This window comes from Paralichthys olivaceus, chromosome 11 (assembly GCF_024713975.1).
Source record: "Paralichthys olivaceus isolate ysfri-2021 chromosome 11, ASM2471397v2, whole genome shotgun sequence".
Taxonomy (NCBI): Eukaryota; Metazoa; Chordata; class Actinopteri; order Pleuronectiformes; family Paralichthyidae; genus Paralichthys; species Paralichthys olivaceus.
The window spans coordinates 13,108,577-13,128,651 of NC_091103.1; the positions used below are offsets into that span (position 1 = coordinate 13,108,577).

Here is a 20,075-nt window from a genome sequence, read left to right on the forward strand (position 1 = left end):
TGGAACTTAGTAGTAATCCAACAACTCAAACACCGTATCTACTTAGAAGAAGAGATTAAAAGCAGCCCTTTACAGTATCTGACTGTTTCTCTATTTTACAAGTTCATTCAACATTACGGTAATACTCTTCTGACCCAGTCTAAGGAGTAAAAAACACAGAGGCACAACATAAAGAAAATACTCACAATTAAAGGATAAGTCTGGTGCTCCTTCATATTTTTCTCATTGTCAACAAACCTCATGAAAAGGTCAAAACCAGCGATGTGCAGTATCAGTCCATCTCTCAATATTTTATGACTCCCTTACCCTGTCTGTGGCTCTCTGCCCTCAGCCCATTAGTTCCTACTAAAGACATCAATCTTTAAAAATGGCTTTAAATACACTGTATAATTAAATAATGTCCTGAACCAGCCTTCACTGTACTTTTCAGCAAATATCTCTCAAACAGGAGTACACAGTGGATTTGTATTAAACTATTTTCAGTAGCAGATTAATACATATTTCATAAGTTCAAAGCAGCCGACTTACTTATAATAAACTATGCCTATGGTAATTCTAATGAAGGAACATGTCAACCACAGTGGCTTATCTATGTGTATTTTATTCTTTTCAGACAATGGAGCTCAATGGTAAAGAATATGGATATGCAGCAGGCTTTGGCTACACAGACAGTACTTGTGACTGGTTGGTTTTGGTCTTTAAATTGGATTTGATTATGTTTGACCACCCAAATCTAATCAGTTCATCTGTGAGTCTATATTAACAGTTGTGCCAAATTAAAAAATAAAAAAGTCTTACGGTGTTCTTTAGTGTTTACTAAGCAAACTAGAGAATAGCGATGTCATGTAACCTTGACATTTGACATTTGTCCACCAAATTCGAAATAGTTCATCTTTGAGTGCACATGAATGTTTGTACCAAATTTTAAGAAATTTCCTCAAGGCATTCGTGAGATATCGCGTTCACAAATCAATCTGGAGTGATCTTTTTCAGCTGAAATCATGGCAAATTATCATTTACTTTTTTCTAGTTCCAATGAGAAATAATCTCACTTGAAATTTAAACAGCAATGTGATGATTCCCACATAGAAAAGAATTAATATGGGTGAATTAGTCAAATAGATTCATCTCCACCACCCCTGCAAGGTGAAGGATTTTTTGTAATTTCAAAACAGCTTTATTTGTTGGCTACAGCAACGAGGTCGGATTTATCCTCAATAGATATTGTTTTAATACAGTGAACAACAGCTGTCATGAAGCAGAGTCATTCCCAGTCCCTGGTTGGGCTTAAAAAACAGAGACTGCAGTGGTGGCAAGTACCTTTGGAAATGGAGTAAAAAAAAAAAATCCACTTAAAGCTAAAAGAGCAAATGGTAATAAAGCCAACAATGAGTGCCACTTCCAGGGATGTGTTGCTGTGTTTCCAGCTGAACGAGTGAGCTCAATGTCAGGACAGCACGAAGACAGAAAAGCAAATGGTAGAGGGGGAGAAAAAGGAGGGAGAAAAGAAAACAAGGAGACAAACTGCTCTGGTTTTAAGGCTCGCCACCGGCTAAATTGTTTCGACAGTAACCATGACAATGGCAACATATGGGTTCCACAATCAACGAGGCAAACATATGTGGCGGGGAGATGGAGGCTCAGTCTTGTTTTTGCTGTCTCTTTAACTTACACTTACACACACACACACACACACACACACACACACACACACACACACACACACACACACACACACACACACACGCAACTTGTCCTTTGCTACACACTTAAACCCTCTTACATATTATTCAATCTGTCGGCTTTCCTCTGTATCTCTTCTTCCTTTTCTCAAGACAGCTGACACAGTTCTTAAAGATAATACGGAGGATGTGTGGAAAGAGTAAAACCGAAGAGAAGGTCTGACGTTATGACAGAGGATGTAGAGGACGAGGGTAAAGAGAGGGAACAGCCGCAGACCACAGCGATGACAGTAACTAGGGCCCAGAGCCACACTGTCAGATGGACAATATTGACACATCTTTGTTAAACTCCCACAGACTGGTCATTAATCAGATACATTTTCCACAACACCAGCACACACACACACACACACACACACATAGAACACACACATAGTACACACAAAGTGACACACCCTAAAGGCTTGATAGATCCAACTCAAGTAATAGCACTTTAAAGAACCCAAGAAACAAAGGCTCTACTTTTCTGGGAAACTGTCACTTCCTGGAAAACAATTACTATTTGATGATGTGCCCTCAGTCTGCACAGGTGTCCACATTATCCATTAAATGTTTAAAGTAATCCCAGGCCTCTGACCCTCCTTTGAAATCCAACTGCCTTCCTACCTGATATCCCATTGTGCCACAGTCACAGTATTAATGCATCACACAAAGCAGATCTACTGACCTTATAAACATCCAGAATGCCGCATTGGTAGTCGAAGCGTGTGTAAAGCTCGTTCAGCATGGAGATGACCTGCATGGGCGTGCACTGGGCGCACACGGCAGTAAATCCCACGATGTCTGAGAACAGCATGGTGACATCATCGAATTTGCGAGCGGGCACTGGCTGACCCTGCCACAGTTTCTGTGCCACGTCACCTGGAAATATGGAGTAAAGGAGATCCACGGTTCTCCTCTTCTCCTCCTCCAGCGCCTGGTGAGTTCGTTCTAACGTGGCCTAGTGGAGGAGAGAGGAAAAGAGGGAGATGAAGAGGTTTTGTTTTTCTTTGATGGAGGCACTGAAGAAAACATTGCTAACACGTGGGAGTACTGCAACTGAGGCTGATGACCAAATATTATATCATGATAAAAAAAATAATACCAGTCGATAAACAAATATATGTCAGTCTAAGTCGATCATTCAAAACTAGAATATCACTTAGTCAAGCGCACACCTCTGCCAAGGCACAACAGATCTTTACACCCAATCAAGCTGCACCTAATTGCACACACTCATAGAAGTCTCCTATATATTTTACATCAAGACCCATGAATTATTGCCTGGGAAATCGGTGGGAAAAAATATATATATATATATCTCAATAGTAAACAGTGAGAAAAAAATCCTGGATCTGCCCCTTTAGATCCTCAACAAAATTGAAGGGGTTTGTTTTCATGTATCATCCTTCCACCAAGTTATATTCAGTAGTTCTTGCGTAAACCTGCTGTCAGTCAAACCAAATAAAAAACAAGCAGACAGAAAACATGATCTCTTTGGCAGTTAAAACCTGTGTTACACCTCTCAACGTGCTTGAGCAAAGGATCTACTTCATGTTGACATATGTTGAACCTTTGTTATATTGCTATTAAAGAAAATAATATCAGACAAATTGTTCTCATTGTTTTATCACCCAGCCTAAGTTTAACTTTGATTGTGTATCCTTATATGCATATTTGTGTCTAAGGGCGAGCTTCTTGATGCCAACTTGGTGCATTACCACTGTTTAAGCAGCATGTCGACTAAGACATTGCTATTTATAACAGTGGCCTGGGGGAGTAGCTGCAGTGAGCGAGTGATGTAGTAAGCACATGCACAGGATGGATGGGTCAAGACTCAGTGACTTGCTCAAGGGTACTTTGAAAGCCAATTATAAGAGCAAGTCCCAGGAGCCTCGATCTTCCAACCAGAATGGATTTGAGCTGGCTACACAGAGGTTGAACCCGACACTACAGCTGATGTCATCGATTTAAATTCAGTGTGTGGTCTCAAACATGATGGATAGCTCAAAAAATAGCTGCAAAATATGGAGAATTGTTTTTTTTTCATGTTTTCACTATTTCTAGTGTTTGTCATATGTCATTTAGATTGATGGTCAATAGTGAAGAACTGTAGACAGTAATAGACAATGACTGTCGTGCCTCGTCATCTGAGTATTTTAGTTTGGTTTCTGTCTGATTCTGCGGTTAATCTATTTACCCTGACCAATGCAGCAGGTTGGTGATGCAAGAGGAGGACGCTGTGGGGCCTTCAGTATATTATCAATTAAACCTACCCACAAATCATGTCATCAGTTCTACCTATAACTTAGTCAGGAGATTTTTTTAAATCAGGGGCCATAAAGGGGCCACAATTTACTCAAAGGGGCCAATTACATATATAATTATACATCCTTACTACATGTGATGCTCACATAATTGTCTCATAAAAAAAATATGATTGAGCCATTTTTCCACAATGGTAATATTTTTTGTAAATACTAAAGGTCCCAGGTTTAAACCATTCTACCTTAAGTTTGTCCATTCTCTTCTTCAGTCCATCCTGGGCTTTAGCCTGCTCCCCCACCAGGATAACGTCCCGTGTGGCATCATGGATGGGGATATCTGACAGATAGAGGCCCCTGCCCATCAGTTCCTCCAACTTATCAACACGTGGCGAGCCCAGAAACATCAGTGAGCAGGACTCCGGCACGTGGATCATCTGACCCTTCAGTTCCATGACCTGGCAGGGACAGAAATCACATGGAGTTAAGACGGATAATTCAGAAAAAGTTACTCCTGAATTTAAGCATAAATACACAGAGTCATAGATTTAGACTCATTCATGGTTCATGCTTAGGCTTTCATTAGTATGGACGTGTGCAGCACCCGTTCTAAATCTGCCTGTTTTCTTGTTATAAGTGAGTCCTCCTCAAACACTTCTACAATATACTGTTACTTTTCATTGTTTGTGTGCTGGACATTGTGTGCAGAGCTTTTTATAAAAACAGTCCATGGTGCAGAGTGAAATTAGAAAACTTGTGTTCATCCTACCTGGTTTTTCTGCAGTGAAGATTTTATAGTCAATGTTTGTCATAAAATGAAACTGAATTAGCTTTATTACTGTTTCAGTTTTCTACAACCAGAGGTCATTTTCATTATAACATAATTAAAAGTGTATTATTCTGGAGATTTTAGAAGAGATAGGGATGCGCAGAATATAAAAAGGCATTGTCTATCCACCATCTATTATTCTTTCAAGGTCGCTGGAGCTGGAAGAAATCCAGCTGACATTGGAACGAAAGGCAGGATAAACCCTGAACAGGTTGCCGGTCCATCAGACAGCTGACATACAGAGACAAACAACCAATAATTTACCCAGTGTGATGAGCCAGTTAACCCAACCTGCCTGCCTGGCTTTTGACTGTGGGAGGAAGCCGGAGAATATCCACACAGGCACAGGCGGAACATGCTGACCCATATAGAGGGACTGTAAAAACTGGGTAAACTGGTGACCTAGATATTTAGGAGACAATCCTGTCATTGTCATAATCACTGGGTTAACTCACACAGACCATGTCCTTGAATGACCTATAATGATACATGTTTTTCATTAGACATTTGGGTGTAGGATGAATTAAGATGCAAACTCAAAAAGTAAAGTACAGATATTTCTATCAGATGCACGACATGTGGTTTTAAATAAACATGAACAAGATTCCAGTTCCACAAACAGCACTATCCCCAAAAGTACCTGCAAAATATGACTTAGAATTAGTTTCACGTGGTTGCACTTGCACATAGTGATAAATGTGCAGGACCTGGTTAACACAGGTGTAATGAGCACAAACAGAAAGCCTTATCTCTCTTGTAGATATATGTGGAAGAGAAAAAGTGAAATGGTCTTGGGTGGCGAATTATCCAAGGAAATGTTAAGGAAAGACATAACTGCCCTTTTAAATTTGACTTTTAGCTGTTTCATTGTGCTAACCACCTCTGCTTGGGGCTCTGTGTATAAACCACTTTTCTTCTTCTCCCCCCACACTCAGCTTCTCTCCTTCCTTGCTCCTGTTCTTTCCTTATCTCTCTTTTCCCTTCTCTCCATCTCCACCTGTCTTACATGGCTGCTTGTCTCTTCCTCTCTCCGCGCTCTTCCTCTTTCTGTCTCCCCCATTCCTTCTCCATAGTGTCAGATAGATTATTCCGCCAGTGAGCACACAGCAGCCCTGTTTTATTTATAGCACAAGGCTCTCCTATGTCTGCATAATACATATAGTCTGCACACAGAGGCCTACACAGACACACACACACAGTGTTTCCCTACGCAGAATATATCCAACAGGGAAACACACACTGCATTTGACACTGGCATTGTGTGTGTGTGTGTGTGTGTGTGTGTGTGTGTGTGTGTGTGTGTGTGTGTGTGTGTGTGTGTGTTTGGTAAAACATAAATATACAAATACATACAGCATACAATATGCCATATGCTCCCTATCAACACAGGGTCAGAGTTCAAAACGCGTCTATTACCTGAAACACAACTTGATGTGATGATGCCGTCAGCATGAACTACTGTTTGACAGACTGAGAACCACATTGATTCAGTTGGAAGGTACAGTTACTCCACATTACTGTAAAAGCACATATGCCTACTGTCACTGAATTACACCTGCACATGTGCTGGACTGTATGTACAGTGTATGTAGAGTACATACAGTATATATAAATGAATGGGGATATATGTTTAAATGGGCAACGGTCTCCTCACTGTGCAGTATATACATGCATGTACATCTGCAGTAGGAGAGTGTAAGTTACTATCATCCATCTCCATGGAGACAGTTAAATCAGGGAAGACAGGACCCAGATGCAAATGAATAACCTTCCTTGAAGAAATGTTTCTGCCGTGTCTTCTCCCACAAGAAAGAAAAGAAACAGAGAAACATTGCTTTGGACAGGCAGGAAAGATTCTTCCATTGATATCTGCAATTAACTTGTTTTCTATTATTTCAAAATAATCAATCAATCAATCAGATTTTGTTTATATCTTAGAGCACTTTTCTTCCAATTGAATGTAACACAAGGTGCTGCACATAAAAAACAGGAACTGTGGAGACACTATCTCACTGATCTTCAGAACCTGCCAAGGAAGTGCCCATAGATGACCACACCCACCTGCACCCCTTGAAGACGCCCCACCTCCCATCCATGAGACCTCCCCACCTCTAGCCGACCAGCGTGCAGTCTCTGCATTTAATCTTTGTGGGTCTTTACCTGTGTAATGAAATGCTCCATCGTTTACCAATGCACAATTCACAACTCCCCAAAGTACCATGAAACACTACAGGCAGAATTTTAAAAAAAGAATGAGATTCAATTGGCAAGATAAAAAAATAAAAGCAAACAAAAGAGAAAAAAATTGAAATATATGTATAAAAGAGAATAAAATAATAAAATCCTAAAAGAGAACAGACAGGAATGATGAAAAGAGGAACGTAATAAACAGGAGTGAGCACATGCTATTGTAGATGCACACTATCAGCCAACCTGAAACTGAAGGTAAAGCAAAGGTCACTAATCTATGAAGTCCAGACTTTCCTGTGAGCACTGTAATGTCTCAAATGAGGACTGCACTTCATCTTAACGTCAGACAGGAAACGTCATCAAACCGTCCTGCATCCCGTCCTGATGTTGTGCTGTTTTATTTTTCTGTTTATGTTTCACTGCGTTTCTGCTGCAGAATGATCTAACTGTTGTTGTGGCTTTTTGATCATGTACAGTCGGTCTAATTATACCAACATCTCACCGTCTCTGAGTTTGTTTCTCTGTCACTCTCATTTCCTCTCACTCTGTCACAAACTCTCTCTCTCACACACACACACACAGGCACACAGATGCACAGATACAAACCATACATGGACACACATCCCTGGAGACGGTTGTGTTGGCCTAGTTGTGCGTCTCTGTTTAACTCAGCCCTCTCCTCTCCTGCCCGCATCTCTGTCACCACAGCAGAGACGGAGGTGAGTGAACAAAGTGAAAAAGGAAACAGAGTGGTGAAGGAAAAAAAGTGACACAGAGACGGGACACAGAGGACGTGAGGACGAAGAAGGGAAAACAGTAGACGTGACAAAAGCCTGTCGAGGGAGTAAAGACATCACAAGAACGTGCAGAAAGACTCGACTTCTCTTTAGGGAGGCAGAAATGTTTCTTTTAAGAGCAGATAAAAAAATCAGTATGCTTTGCCCTAGTCCAGTGTGCTGTGATGATCACTCTTTGTAGCATGTTACACATTTACACTAAGCTTTTGTTCAAGGTTGCTGGATTGTCATTACGAGGAGGTAACATTTTTTCAAGGCAGCTCTGCGCCTGAAATCTTCACAGACAAGCTTCTTGTTCAAGTGTTATATAACTGGACATCAGCACAGTTGGTATGGAGCGCTTGTGCAGCAAAAATAAAAAATATTACATCCTTTATGTTGTTAAAAGCAAGTTTCATCAGTATTTTTCAGCTAGATGCATATATAAACAAATACTGATTTAAACCCACTATTTGAAATCAAATTATTCACATGTAAAACAAGACCAAAACTAACCAAAACATATGTCAATGTCTTTTTTTCTTGATCAAATTACAATGGAATATGTGTTATAATCAAGTCTATCATAAGTATTATTGATTGCAGTCCTGAAACTTCATGACTTGCCCGGAATCAGAATCGCCTTGAATTCTCCTCTCGGTCACTCTCTATGGATATTTGTGTTTATTTTCTGTTTATTCGTACTTGACATTTGTGTACAAGGCACATGTTTATATAAAAATGTTGTACCTTATCATCACGAGGGCTGAGCATTACGCACCATGTGCTGCACATTTGACATATGACAGATTTATTACAGATTCAGGTTATTAACGCCGTGGGAAACAGGGAGCTGAAGTAGGATGAACAGGAGCGAGGGGAGGGGGGAAAAAAAAGGCTGAAAGGTCCAGAGATGGAAATAGAGGCAGAGAGAGAGAGAGAGAGAGAGAGAGAGAGAGAGAGAGATGAAGAGAGGGAGATGCACTGGACTTGGAAAAGAGGTACGAGAGAAAGAGAGAGGTGGAGAGGAGGATAGTGGAAGGTGGAACGGACAGCTAATGGATTGTCGTTTGTGAGCAGACTCGGGCATGTCAACAGACTCTCATTTGCATGAGCAAGCACTGAGCAGCGAAGAGTCAATGAGTCAGCCTCTCTCATCCCTCTCTCTCTTTCTCTCACTCACTCACTCACTCACTCACACACACACACACACACACACACACACACACACACACACACACACACACACACACACACACACACACACACACACACACACACACACAATGCTGCAACGCTCTTATCTTGTGAGACCCCGGCTATATTGTGTGGCACTCTCACAGTGCATCCCACTCACAGTAAAACATGGCCCACAAACTCATGCCACATTACAAAACACACACACGCACAGGGTACAAGGCACAAGGACACAGGCCGTCTTTGTCCCTGGCTGCTTCAGTTTAAAGAGTCAGCAGAAGGTTAAAATGCTGATGTCACATTTAAATACACCTTGGTACAGGTAATTGATCACTAGGGCTGATTAAGTCAAAGATAAAGGCTTCAGTTCATTCACACACTGGAACATCTGTCATGTAGTTCCATGATTCCTTTAAAAACACTCTCGGACAGAGATAAGTAATAATCAAAAGACAAAGACTCTATATAAAGATATTCAAAGCATCTCCACTAAGTCCCATTGTACATACATTTGTTCAAAATATCCCGACTATGGTTTCCTCCATCTTGCCCTTTTGACATCATTTGGAGCCAGAGTTTGTGCAGTAGTGATCGTGTCTGTCTCAGCTATCAATCATAACATTTCACTATGTTTTTATAGCTTCAAATAACTCATTTAAACCAACCTTGATGGACAAATTGAAACAAGCAACAGTGTGTAAGAACAACATCAAACGACAGACACAATCTTTGAATAACATTTGTTGGACGCGTACTTTGACTTTTTATTTTGATGTCTGATCCACTAAGAGGATGGAGGAGGCAGGATTTATGAGATTCGCTCTGGCTTCACTTTTGAGCAGATGTCATGTTGTCCATCTCTATATACAGTCTATGGTTTCTATGTACTAAAGTCATTCAACTAGAGTATTAATTATAGACTAAACAGATATGGACAGAATTGAGAAATGACATGAGAAATGACAAATTTATGAAGCAACATCCCAATTATTATTAGTAATGGATGGTCCACATAATGCGTCCGATTTCTGATTTCTCCCTGTGTGATTAAAGTCCCTTCAATAACTTGTCCTGGCTTAAAGAAGGAAAACTCTTAACAATAATAATAATGAAGTTGGTACCTACTAAATAACAGACCATGGAGACAGACAGACCAGTTTTAGGATGTCTCACACTCAGCAGTCCACATTGACCACCTCTAAATGCACCAGTGTTGGCCGAATGCTGTTGCTGTTTCATCTGTCTCTATAAGTCAGATGCTGACATAAGGATTACACAAGCAAACCTTAAAGCAGAAATCATCCATCCAATGTGACAGGATATTCAATAAGAAAAGTATGAAGCCAGGATATCTCTACTCCATGTGGCTTTGTATTAACATTCTCCAACTAAAGTTTGTTTGTTGTGTTGTTTTTGTCTTTATTACTTCATTTTCATTCGCCCTGGTTTGTATATGTATCAAGAGTAGACCGAGGCGCAGAGGGCAGTGGTTTTCAAAGCCCTCTCCACTGAACAAACAAACCGTCACGGCTCTGATTTATCTAGAAACAGATCAAACGTGGTGCTAATGTCAAGATTCTCTTTGTACTCTGACACGCAGGTGCACACATGCAGACACAGAAACCCCCACAAACACAATACAGCAGGACTTGTTTTTACATCAGATGTGACACAGCAGATTTAAGTATCCTGGTGGTTCCTAAACTAAAATATATTTGTTGGCTGTCACAATCTTCCTGGTCCTCTATCTCCATTTTTAACTGGCCACTGACCTGAGGCGCAAACATCATTGAAAAATCAGGATTTAATTTTCAATCCATCTGTTATTTATACAGCTTTGTCTCTTTTGGGTTGCAGATGGAGTTGGAGCCAATTTCAGTCTGATATTGGATGAGAGGTGGGTACACCCTGGACAGGTCGCCAGCCCATCGCAGGGCAAACATACGAGATAAAACCTAATCGGCCTTTCTTTGGACTGTGGGAGGATGAAAAACCGAAGAAAACCAACAGAGAACATGCAGAAGGATTAGGATTCGAACCTTCTTTCATGTAGTAAGGCGACAGTGCAAACCACTGCTCCACCATGCCACCCAGGATTTAAATTGTAATGCTAAAAACATCCAACTTAATTAACATCAACTATAAAAAGCTGTTGTTGATTAAACAGGTTAATAGTTCAGGCTAGAACTTTTGCTACATGTTTGTTTGAAGATCTAAGCCGCATTTCAACCATAAGTACATGGAACTTTTAGTCCAGCTTTTTTCAAAGAGCTAAAAGCTTCCTGCAGACCATTGCTCACCTTTCTTTACACCTGGGTCTAAAGACCAGGGGAAATTAGGCAAATAATCCTGCTGACGCTGATGTGAGACTTCTGTTGAGGCAACACTGACCAGCACTAATATGAAAACAAATTAAAAACGCCCAAAATTACTTTACACTTTAATTTAAAGTGAGAAAATTCAACAAGCTACTGCAGAGATTGACCATGAGAAGACTGAGACTTACTCCTTTTTACGCATTAACTCCATTTCTTATTTTAAAACACTGATGCATGATAATGTGTGTCAAAATGCTACACTTCTGTCTCACAGAGACAGCAAGACTTGGTGAGGAGGATTTACATGAATGTTATAGGAGACTGTAGAGAGAGGGGAACTGAGATGATGCACTGGTTAGAGGAGAGCTTCTGACAGTGCACCCTGTGTACACTCCCCTATGTGCTGACCCCGGCACTCACACTAAACAGAGGGACAGAGAGAGAGGCCATTTGACCTTTTCAGTAGGTTTATGGACATCTCTCGCACAGCTCTGGACAAAAACAGGGAAGAAGTCAAACTGAAAATCCACTACAAGCCACTCAAACACACACAGTGAAGCACAGGGGAGTGTGGCCTCTTTACCTTGGCCTGTCGCCTTCTCTCGTTGCCCTTTCTAGTGAAAATGTCAGCCTGTCCCTCTCTTTCTCTCTGTCCTTTTTCTGCCTCTCTGCCCAGGTGACAGAAGATTCATACGGCAAAAAGAACGAAAAACAGAGTCCACCCACCTTCACTCCGCAAACACACTGCAACGCAAATCCTTCAAGAGTCTAGCAGATGGTGTTTGGTGCTCGGAGGCAGTGTCTAACTTAAACCTCAGCGATGCCAGGTCCGATCACTGGTGTCACACAGAAAAGGGAACTGAAGAGGCAGCTACCCTGATTCAATGGGCATGGAGGAGATAGACAGACGATTATGAGGCCACTGTAAAGAACCAGAACACAGATACCTCAGCTAACCCTCAGCTGAAAACAGCTGTGACTGAACACTCCCACTCGTTTAGCATAGAAAACATTTTAAACATTATAAATGGCTTATTAAAACTAGCACACAAGCTATGACCACATGGTCTAGTGTTTTGATCAGTGACGCAGCAGTAATACAATGTGATCAGAATAATACATAGGCTGTATATAAAGATGGACATCTTGACAACTCTCCAAAAAGTCAAGGAAAAGCACCTTGATCGTCCCTGAATCTGCAGTTGTAAATACATTTATTTTCCCTTCTGTACTATCCAGGTCAGTGTACTTGATCCATCACGATGTATACATTAGTTCTTATGAGGGACGAGGACAACACTTTTAAAGTTCAACAACAGACCTATTTTTGTGTGTGACTTGAGCTCAAGATGCATGTGGCTCTCTCACACAGACACAAACACAGAGACGCACAGCCCTGCACCGCAGCCGGACTGATCAATTTCTTCTCTGTCAGTTCTGTTTAGCTTCAGGATGTTTGGTGCTGTCACTGACAGCATGCAGAGACCACCCAATCAATGAATAACTGGATGTAGCATACAACTCTGATTGATTCATTGTTTCTGGCAAATTGGAACCAGTTCAAATCTCACTCCTGCAAAACCTCACCGGTGGTTGTGATTCAACATGGATTCAACCCGCATATTATCATCGGGCAACAACATTGCTATAACTCCGCAAAAAAATGATATTTCCAACACACGTAAACAGAGAGAGTTTTACAAGAACCTTCCGAAGAGCAGATTTTCAGTTTCTGTTTATTCTTGTGTTTGTGAAAAATGCAAAACAGCTTATGTTTTGCATGCTCACTGTTGTTTTGTGTAAAGAGTATGCACCAGAAAAAACAATGCTGCTATATACATGTTTCTCTAGGTTTTGTTAGCACTGCAAGGTTGAACTACAGGTTTGCAGTTAAACGTAGCATCACTGCACCAAATTGTCTGCCTCACCCAATATATTTACCTGGACCACAATGTTCTTCTCTGGTATTAGGCAGATCGTTGATATGGACTTTATCGACACCTACTGCCTCTGGACAGAGATATTTTGTAAAACGAGGGTCATGCGGACAGATTTTTTTTTAAACAGAGGGGAAATTATCCATTAGAAAAAATAGCCACAGTTGTGCAGGCATCAGACACTATACATCGTCTCTGGGATAACACTCAGGAAACTTACTGCTACTACTAAGTATCATCTGTGAAGCCAGAGGTGGACATTATGATAAAATATAATACAGGTCGAGAAAAATACACAAGAGATCACCAAGAATTGTCTTCTGGCTAGATGCCATTGATTTAAAATTCTTTGTTAGAACCATATTTTCAATAAACCGTGTTATTCATAAGCTACCAGCCATTTCACCCACTGCAACAGTTTTAACACGTTCTGGGTGACAGTGGGGTTCATGGTGGCATGTCTGGATTTCAGTTTACCGAGCATTTAATCGGCCAGATACTCATACATCAGACCTGCTTGTAAGATGGCAATATTGCTTCAGAAACCCCCTCCCCCCACATGAGGGGGTGTGCACCCAGCCATTGCTTTGCCTTTTCAAAACCATCAATCCTTTATTCACACCAGCTTCATGCCACAATTGATCAGCTACGCAGAGGTGAGGAAGTAAACATGTTTTGAATTTCTCTGTATATGACGGTCAGTGTTTCACCTGGTCTTCATGTGAGGCCATTTGGATCAAATCAATTTCCAAAATGGTCGAACAGCACATTGAGCAATCCACCTCTTGTCTTGCATAACCCATCTCTTACTGTCTGTGCAATACTTATTTTTGGTATATGGTAAAAAAGTATGGTCTGTACAGTGTCATCTGTTATGTGTGACATCTTTACCTTCTCCTTGGTACCAGTCTGCGAGGTGTCAGGCCTGGTGCGGATGGTAAATGGGGAGGCAAGCCTCAGCAGGATTCCCCGGAACGAAGGCTCCATCTTGGGCGAAACAATCTCAAAACAGTCCCTGAACAAGAGGCTCCGGTGAGGCTCAATGCGAGCCTGTCGCCTCAGTCCTTCTCCAAGCTGCAGTAGCTCCATTCGAGGCCCCAGGACGAGGTGGAACGGAAAGGCACGGCAAAACGTGGCCAGGCCGATGCGCAGGTCGCTGGGGTTGGTGGACAGAGAGAGAGGAGGCCTATTGGTGCTCACTGAAGCAGCACTGTGGAGGGAGGAGGGGGAAGGAGGTTGTGTCTCTTGGATTTGGAAGGACAGACAAACTGTGGGGACAGAGGTTGGAAAAGGGGAGGGAGGGGACGGAGACGAGGAGGGTGAGGCAGTGGGGGACGCAGTTGGAGTTGTAGAGTCGCCGTCGGTGTGTTCTGTATCTTCATTGGGCAATAAAGGAGTTAGAGGAGGCACTTCCTCCACCTCAACCTCTGAATGAAAGATCCGCCTGGCAACTGCTCTGATCAACCCCGGCATGACCAATCCAACAACAGGAGCGGGGTTGAAACAGTGAAGAAGCAACACCTTTCCTCGTCCATCTCCTCGCTCTCCAACTTTGTCCAACTTTCTTCTCCCTTTCTCCTCCTCATGGGGATCCTTGCACTGGAAGGAGGGGCTCTCCGATGAGGCACGACGTCCTGTGGAGGTTCGAATGTGTTCTAAAATGGCGTCAAAGCCGTTGAAGAAATCCTGGAGGTTACCACCTACAGCCCGTAGCACTCGTTCATTTTCCTCAAAGCAGAGGCCGAAGAACTCCTCTCCAAAATGTTCCCGCAGCTCACAGAATGGTACTCCTGGGAAAGGGGGGACGTAAAACATGAATGTCAGCAATGCAGAAACCATTACCTCTGCTCCATGGTCGGTTTTGGCCGAGATTTAAATGCAGCAAAAAATAATTTCAACATATTAACCACAGAAAAGCAAAGCAATCAAACATCACAGCCGTGCTAAAATAATTAATTTGATTAGATTAAATGAATGAATTACAATTAAAAAATATGATTCAATTATTATAGCAAAACGAAAATTTATATTAATTATAAATAGAACCAAAAATAACAACAAAATCACAACTGGTCTGTTAGCTGAACTCACTCAGGGTTAGTTTAACATGGTGCATCTTCTAAATCCAGAAATATCTGTCCATCTGTATGTGGCTCATGTATTTTGAGAACCACTGATCTTATCAGCTGTAACCAGCATTAATATAGGCCAAGCAAACAAACAATTCCAAACAGGCAGGTTTAGAACAGCCACTAGTATTTAAAGCGGGTAAAATGGGAGCATAATGTTGATAGCCTGATTGATGTAGTGTTTGGTTTTGTTTGCCAAGCTTTACATTTAGCTTTGTGTCTATAACTGTAATGTTCATCTCTGGTTCATCTCAAAAAGTGGCCAAAAGGCATTTGCTCGACATTAGGGACAAATGAGGACCTTTGACAGGAGCTCAGAACAGAACTCTTGTTTTTTAAACTGAAGGGATTATGTTGAGGTGTCATAGGCACAGATGCCTTTTTCAGTGCTAAAGCCTCCTGGACGCCTCTCTGGGGTTGTATTTCTGGCACATACAACTGGGAGGAGATGGATCCTGCACATGCTGCAGAGATTATATATGCCATCAGGGTTCCTACGCAGGAAGAGCTGGAGGATGAGGTTGGGGGAGAGGGATGTCTGAGCTTCTTGGCCAGCCTGCTTCCAGCATGAGTAGCACCCAGATAAGCAGCATAAAGTGGATGGATGAATGGAATTAACTACTTTCCAACTCCCAGTTGCTACTTGTGTGTAACAAGCTGCAAAAACATGAACTATAATTACACATTGAATGGCCTGCACAGCGCAAATTTACTCTACGCTTTGATTTACTTGAACATGGACTTAAGATTTTTTATCACAACTAAGAGGGGGGAAGGTACAAAGAGATGGAAAGGGTGATCTGTATCCAAAAGGCAGGAGACCAACAGAGGTGAGGTGGAAAGCTAAAAAGGAGATTGACAGCTAAATTGGAAGGTAAATTAAAACAGTTAATGCAGTGGAGGTAGTTCTGCACAACAACAAGACAGGACAGAGGATGAGGACAGGGAGGAGGTAAAATATTTTAGAGGCAGGAAGAGATGTTAGATGGTACAGAGGGAGGACAAAGCCGCACTGGGTGACTCACCAGGACAATCTGTGTGAACGTGTGTGATATGTTTTTTCATGGAAAGCCACAGAGACAGTAGAAGCCTCCAGTGTGAGTCATGCTGGGTGTGTGTGTGTTTTTGCATGTGTAAATAGTTGCATACTTGTGTCTGCATGCGCACTACCTATGACAAGATTTGTTTTTACTGTGTGTTTAAGAGGGGAGCCTTTGGGGGATGATTTTGGGTGCATGTGTGAAGTGTTCACACCATAGACCAGTAGTCGCCAACCCGTCAATCTCAATCTACTGGTCGATATTGACAGTCTTTACCATCGATCCCCGTAGCTCGCTGTACTCACTGGCTATCGTTGTGCCGCTGATCAGCTGTGTGTCTGTTGTCCACACTCACACTGTGTATGCTATTGGCCCCAGAGCTGCTGGTTTATCTACTGCATTTCCTTCGAAGTCAGATTATGTATTAAACTAAATGACTCTACAGTATGAAGACGCGCATCTTCTGCTCTGTTGATAACAATCAAAGCCCTGTTAAGATTAATTGATGGATTCAGAAAGTGAAACACTGGAGTTCTTATATTTTGAAATATGTTGTAAATACGTTTGTGACCAAAAAAAAGATCTTTAGTTTTCATGTTTATCTGTTGAACATAAATGGTTGCAACAATTTCTGTATGCGTTTCAAAATGAAAACACTCCAGAGTTTCTTTTGACGGAATCCATTCTTTTGTTTAAAAAGACGGTTTTATTGAGAAATATTTGCAGGAGCAAAGATGTATGGCTTAATACTGAATAGTACTGGTATTTTTTTGAGTACACAGGACTACTTTTATACAAGGAATGCCATATTCAAGACAAAGCTTATTTAACATTGTGCTGCTGCAGTAGCAGCTCCTCTGCAGAACATATGGCTGAACTGAAGCTAAATATTGTGCATTGAACATATTCTGTAAATATGAATTGATGGTAATGTGAATAACAGTCAATGGTTCACACCCACACACACACACAAATGTGAACACTGGAAGGACATGCAAACAGCTTTTTTTTTCTTGGTGGCGAATAAAAATTACACAACAGTGTGCAATCAAACCCTGAAAAAAAAGGGATGGAAAGTGTTTACTAAATATACAGACAAACACACAATCAAATTAACTCATAATCAAGCCTACACAGACATGTGCATGAATACCCTTTCTCCCTCCCCTCCTCTAATATGTACACACATCTTGCTATACTTTACATAATTACCCAGTATGGTGGCCATGTACTGTAGGATTTGTAAGACATCTTCCTCTGAACCCGAGTTTTCGAGAAACGGGCACTTCTCCTCTCTCTTCTCTCGTCGCCGCTCATCACTGCAGACCTCCTGACACCTGTCAAAGACACAAAACATTCACATGCAGGATGAGCCATATAAGATCACAACAAGCTAATGAGGCATTAATAAGCTAGAAGCTATATCTCACATATAATAATGTAATAATAAAATATCTATATGAGATAATCATAAATTAAAATGTTTCAAATAGCAAGTACCTAAAACACACAGATCTAATATGAAGTATTCACTCAATCACATCCTCAAAGTGACACAATTACAATGCTGGAGGCCACAGGAGAGAATTTTATTAAGTTTGTTAATGTATCATCTGTATATATATAAAAATATATTCAGTATGTGTGCTTCATGGACCATTTTAGAACATGGTGTGCCTGGTTGAGAGGTTTTTCTGTTTTGACAGGGAGTGTGTGTGTGTGTGTGTGTGTGTGTGTGTGTGTGTGTGTGTGTGTGTGTGTGTGTGTGTGTGTGTGTGTGTGTGTGTGTGTGAGTCCTGCGGGAATTAAAAGAGAGGAAGAAGACAGACAGGCAGGCAGGCAGGGAGGGAGAATAAGGGGTAGTAGAGACAGTGAATGCCTCACAGAGACTGAACAGGCATCTGTGTTTGTGTTCATTTATTCACATATGGAAACTTCAGTATTGCACATAAACTAGTTCAAATTCCCAATAATAAAATAATTTAAATGCGGGTGGAGTGTGTGTGCATGTGTGTGTGGGGGTGGGTGCATGAGTGACAGATATGACAGACAGGCACACAGACAGAGAGAGAAGTGAAGAAAAATAGACGCAAAGGGAAGAAAATGAGTGATGGGATGCCAGGACAGGTAGACAGCGAGTGACAGGGGGAGTAGTGTGTGTGGAGAATGACAAGAGTGGACGAGAGTCAAAATAAGAACTAGCGAGAGACAGACAGCGACAGACAGTCTTACCTGATTTCTTGTTGTCTGTAGAATTGCAGAGTTCGCTGCAGAGCCTCCTGAACCATCTGCGTCTGTAAGAAAAAGTGAATGCATTAGACCAGTGTGTGTGTTTGTGTGCATTTATTTCACAAATGCAACGCTCAAAACTTCAGTATTGCACATATACTTATTCAAATTTCTAATGATAAAATAATTCAAACACAAGTGTGTGTGTGTTTGTGTGTCCACAGCTGGCATGTTTCGCGTTTGTTACTGACAGCCTAAGCCTGAGAGGGCGGATCCAATGTGATTATCTGTGATGCAGCTTAAATGGACGGACCGTAGTGACAATACTAGAACATAGAGTGCCAGCTGGAGAGGTCATTCTGAGGCCTCCACCCATTCCGCACTGATACAGTAATTTGTTTGCTTGGCCTGTGTTAATGCTGTTTTCTATCTGAAACTGTGAAAGTGACCTGCAGTAATTGAGCTACAGCAAGTAAAGAAGCTGAACCACCGCTGCTGCACATAGAGCTGTTTGCCTGTTTATTCAAAGTTCAGTGAAGCTTGTCTCAGTACTCAGAGCCTTGAACTGGAGGATCAGTTGCTGCCGTGAACGTGCAAGGTATTGTTGTGAATGTCCCGTTGCTGTGATTCACAACATCCCCTGTTAATTTAAAGTATATTAATATTCGATGTATTGTTCGACCAAATTGCACCAAATTTGACACTGCACTTCCTTAGGTCCTAAACAACACACATGTCAAGTGTGAAGGTGATAGGATAAACGGTTCTTGAGATTCTCGAGCCAGATACATACAGACAGACAGACAGATATTTCTGAAATTTGTGTATTGTATAAGTTAATGTGGCAAATTGTCACAGTTTGATTGGGTGTTGCCATCCCTGTCGGTTATTTGATCATGCACATGACTAATCACAGAAAGTGAAACACCTGTATTGTAGTTTATCTGAGGACAAGGAAGAGCACATGTTCAAATTGGTCCGCAGACTGCCTATTAAGGCACACTGCCCCGCCCCCTCTAATGCACAGACAGCAAGGTTGCTGTTTGCTCTTTAATCAAAGTTTATTAATATTGATGATGTGTTTCATCGATTACTCTCAGCAAAACTGGAAATAACACCTACTGACACTGAAACACGTAGCTACAGCGAAAGCCACTCTACAACTTAGCAACAACAGTGTGCAGGGCACAAGGAACTGTGTGGATCTGATAGCTGGAAAACACTCAGTGGGCTATTCAGACTATTTGTGAGAGAAAACTCAGTTCCCCACTGACACATGGGTGTGAATGTCCACAGTATACAGTAGAGTAGAGAAACAGTTTTCTCATGACAGTCCACCTCTGCATCCTTGATTCAGCTACTCATTTACCACAGAGCTTTCACAGTGTGTGCACACACAAGATTCTGCAGCAGGACCAGACACACAGGCACAAAACTGTTATCAC

The 20,075-nt window shown here is 41.5% G+C and overlaps 1 protein-coding gene across 1 annotated transcript in view; it reads right to left on the reverse strand.

Annotated features, from left to right (window-relative positions):
- Positions 1-20,075, reverse strand: part of gucy1a2 (guanylate cyclase 1, soluble, alpha 2) — a 37,096-nt gene that overhangs the window by 10,860 nt on the left and 6,161 nt on the right. Inside the window, exons 2-6 of the mRNA XM_020088186.2 lie at positions 18,634-18,695; positions 17,614-17,738; positions 14,124-15,022; positions 4,231-4,443; positions 2,410-2,682 (exon numbers count right to left, since the gene is read on the reverse strand). Coding sequence (XP_019943745.1) covers positions 2,410-2,682; positions 4,231-4,443; positions 14,124-15,022; positions 17,614-17,738; positions 18,634-18,695 — 1,572 coding nt within the window. The remainder of the gene's footprint in view (positions 1-2,409; positions 2,683-4,230; positions 4,444-14,123; positions 15,023-17,613; positions 17,739-18,633; positions 18,696-20,075) is intronic.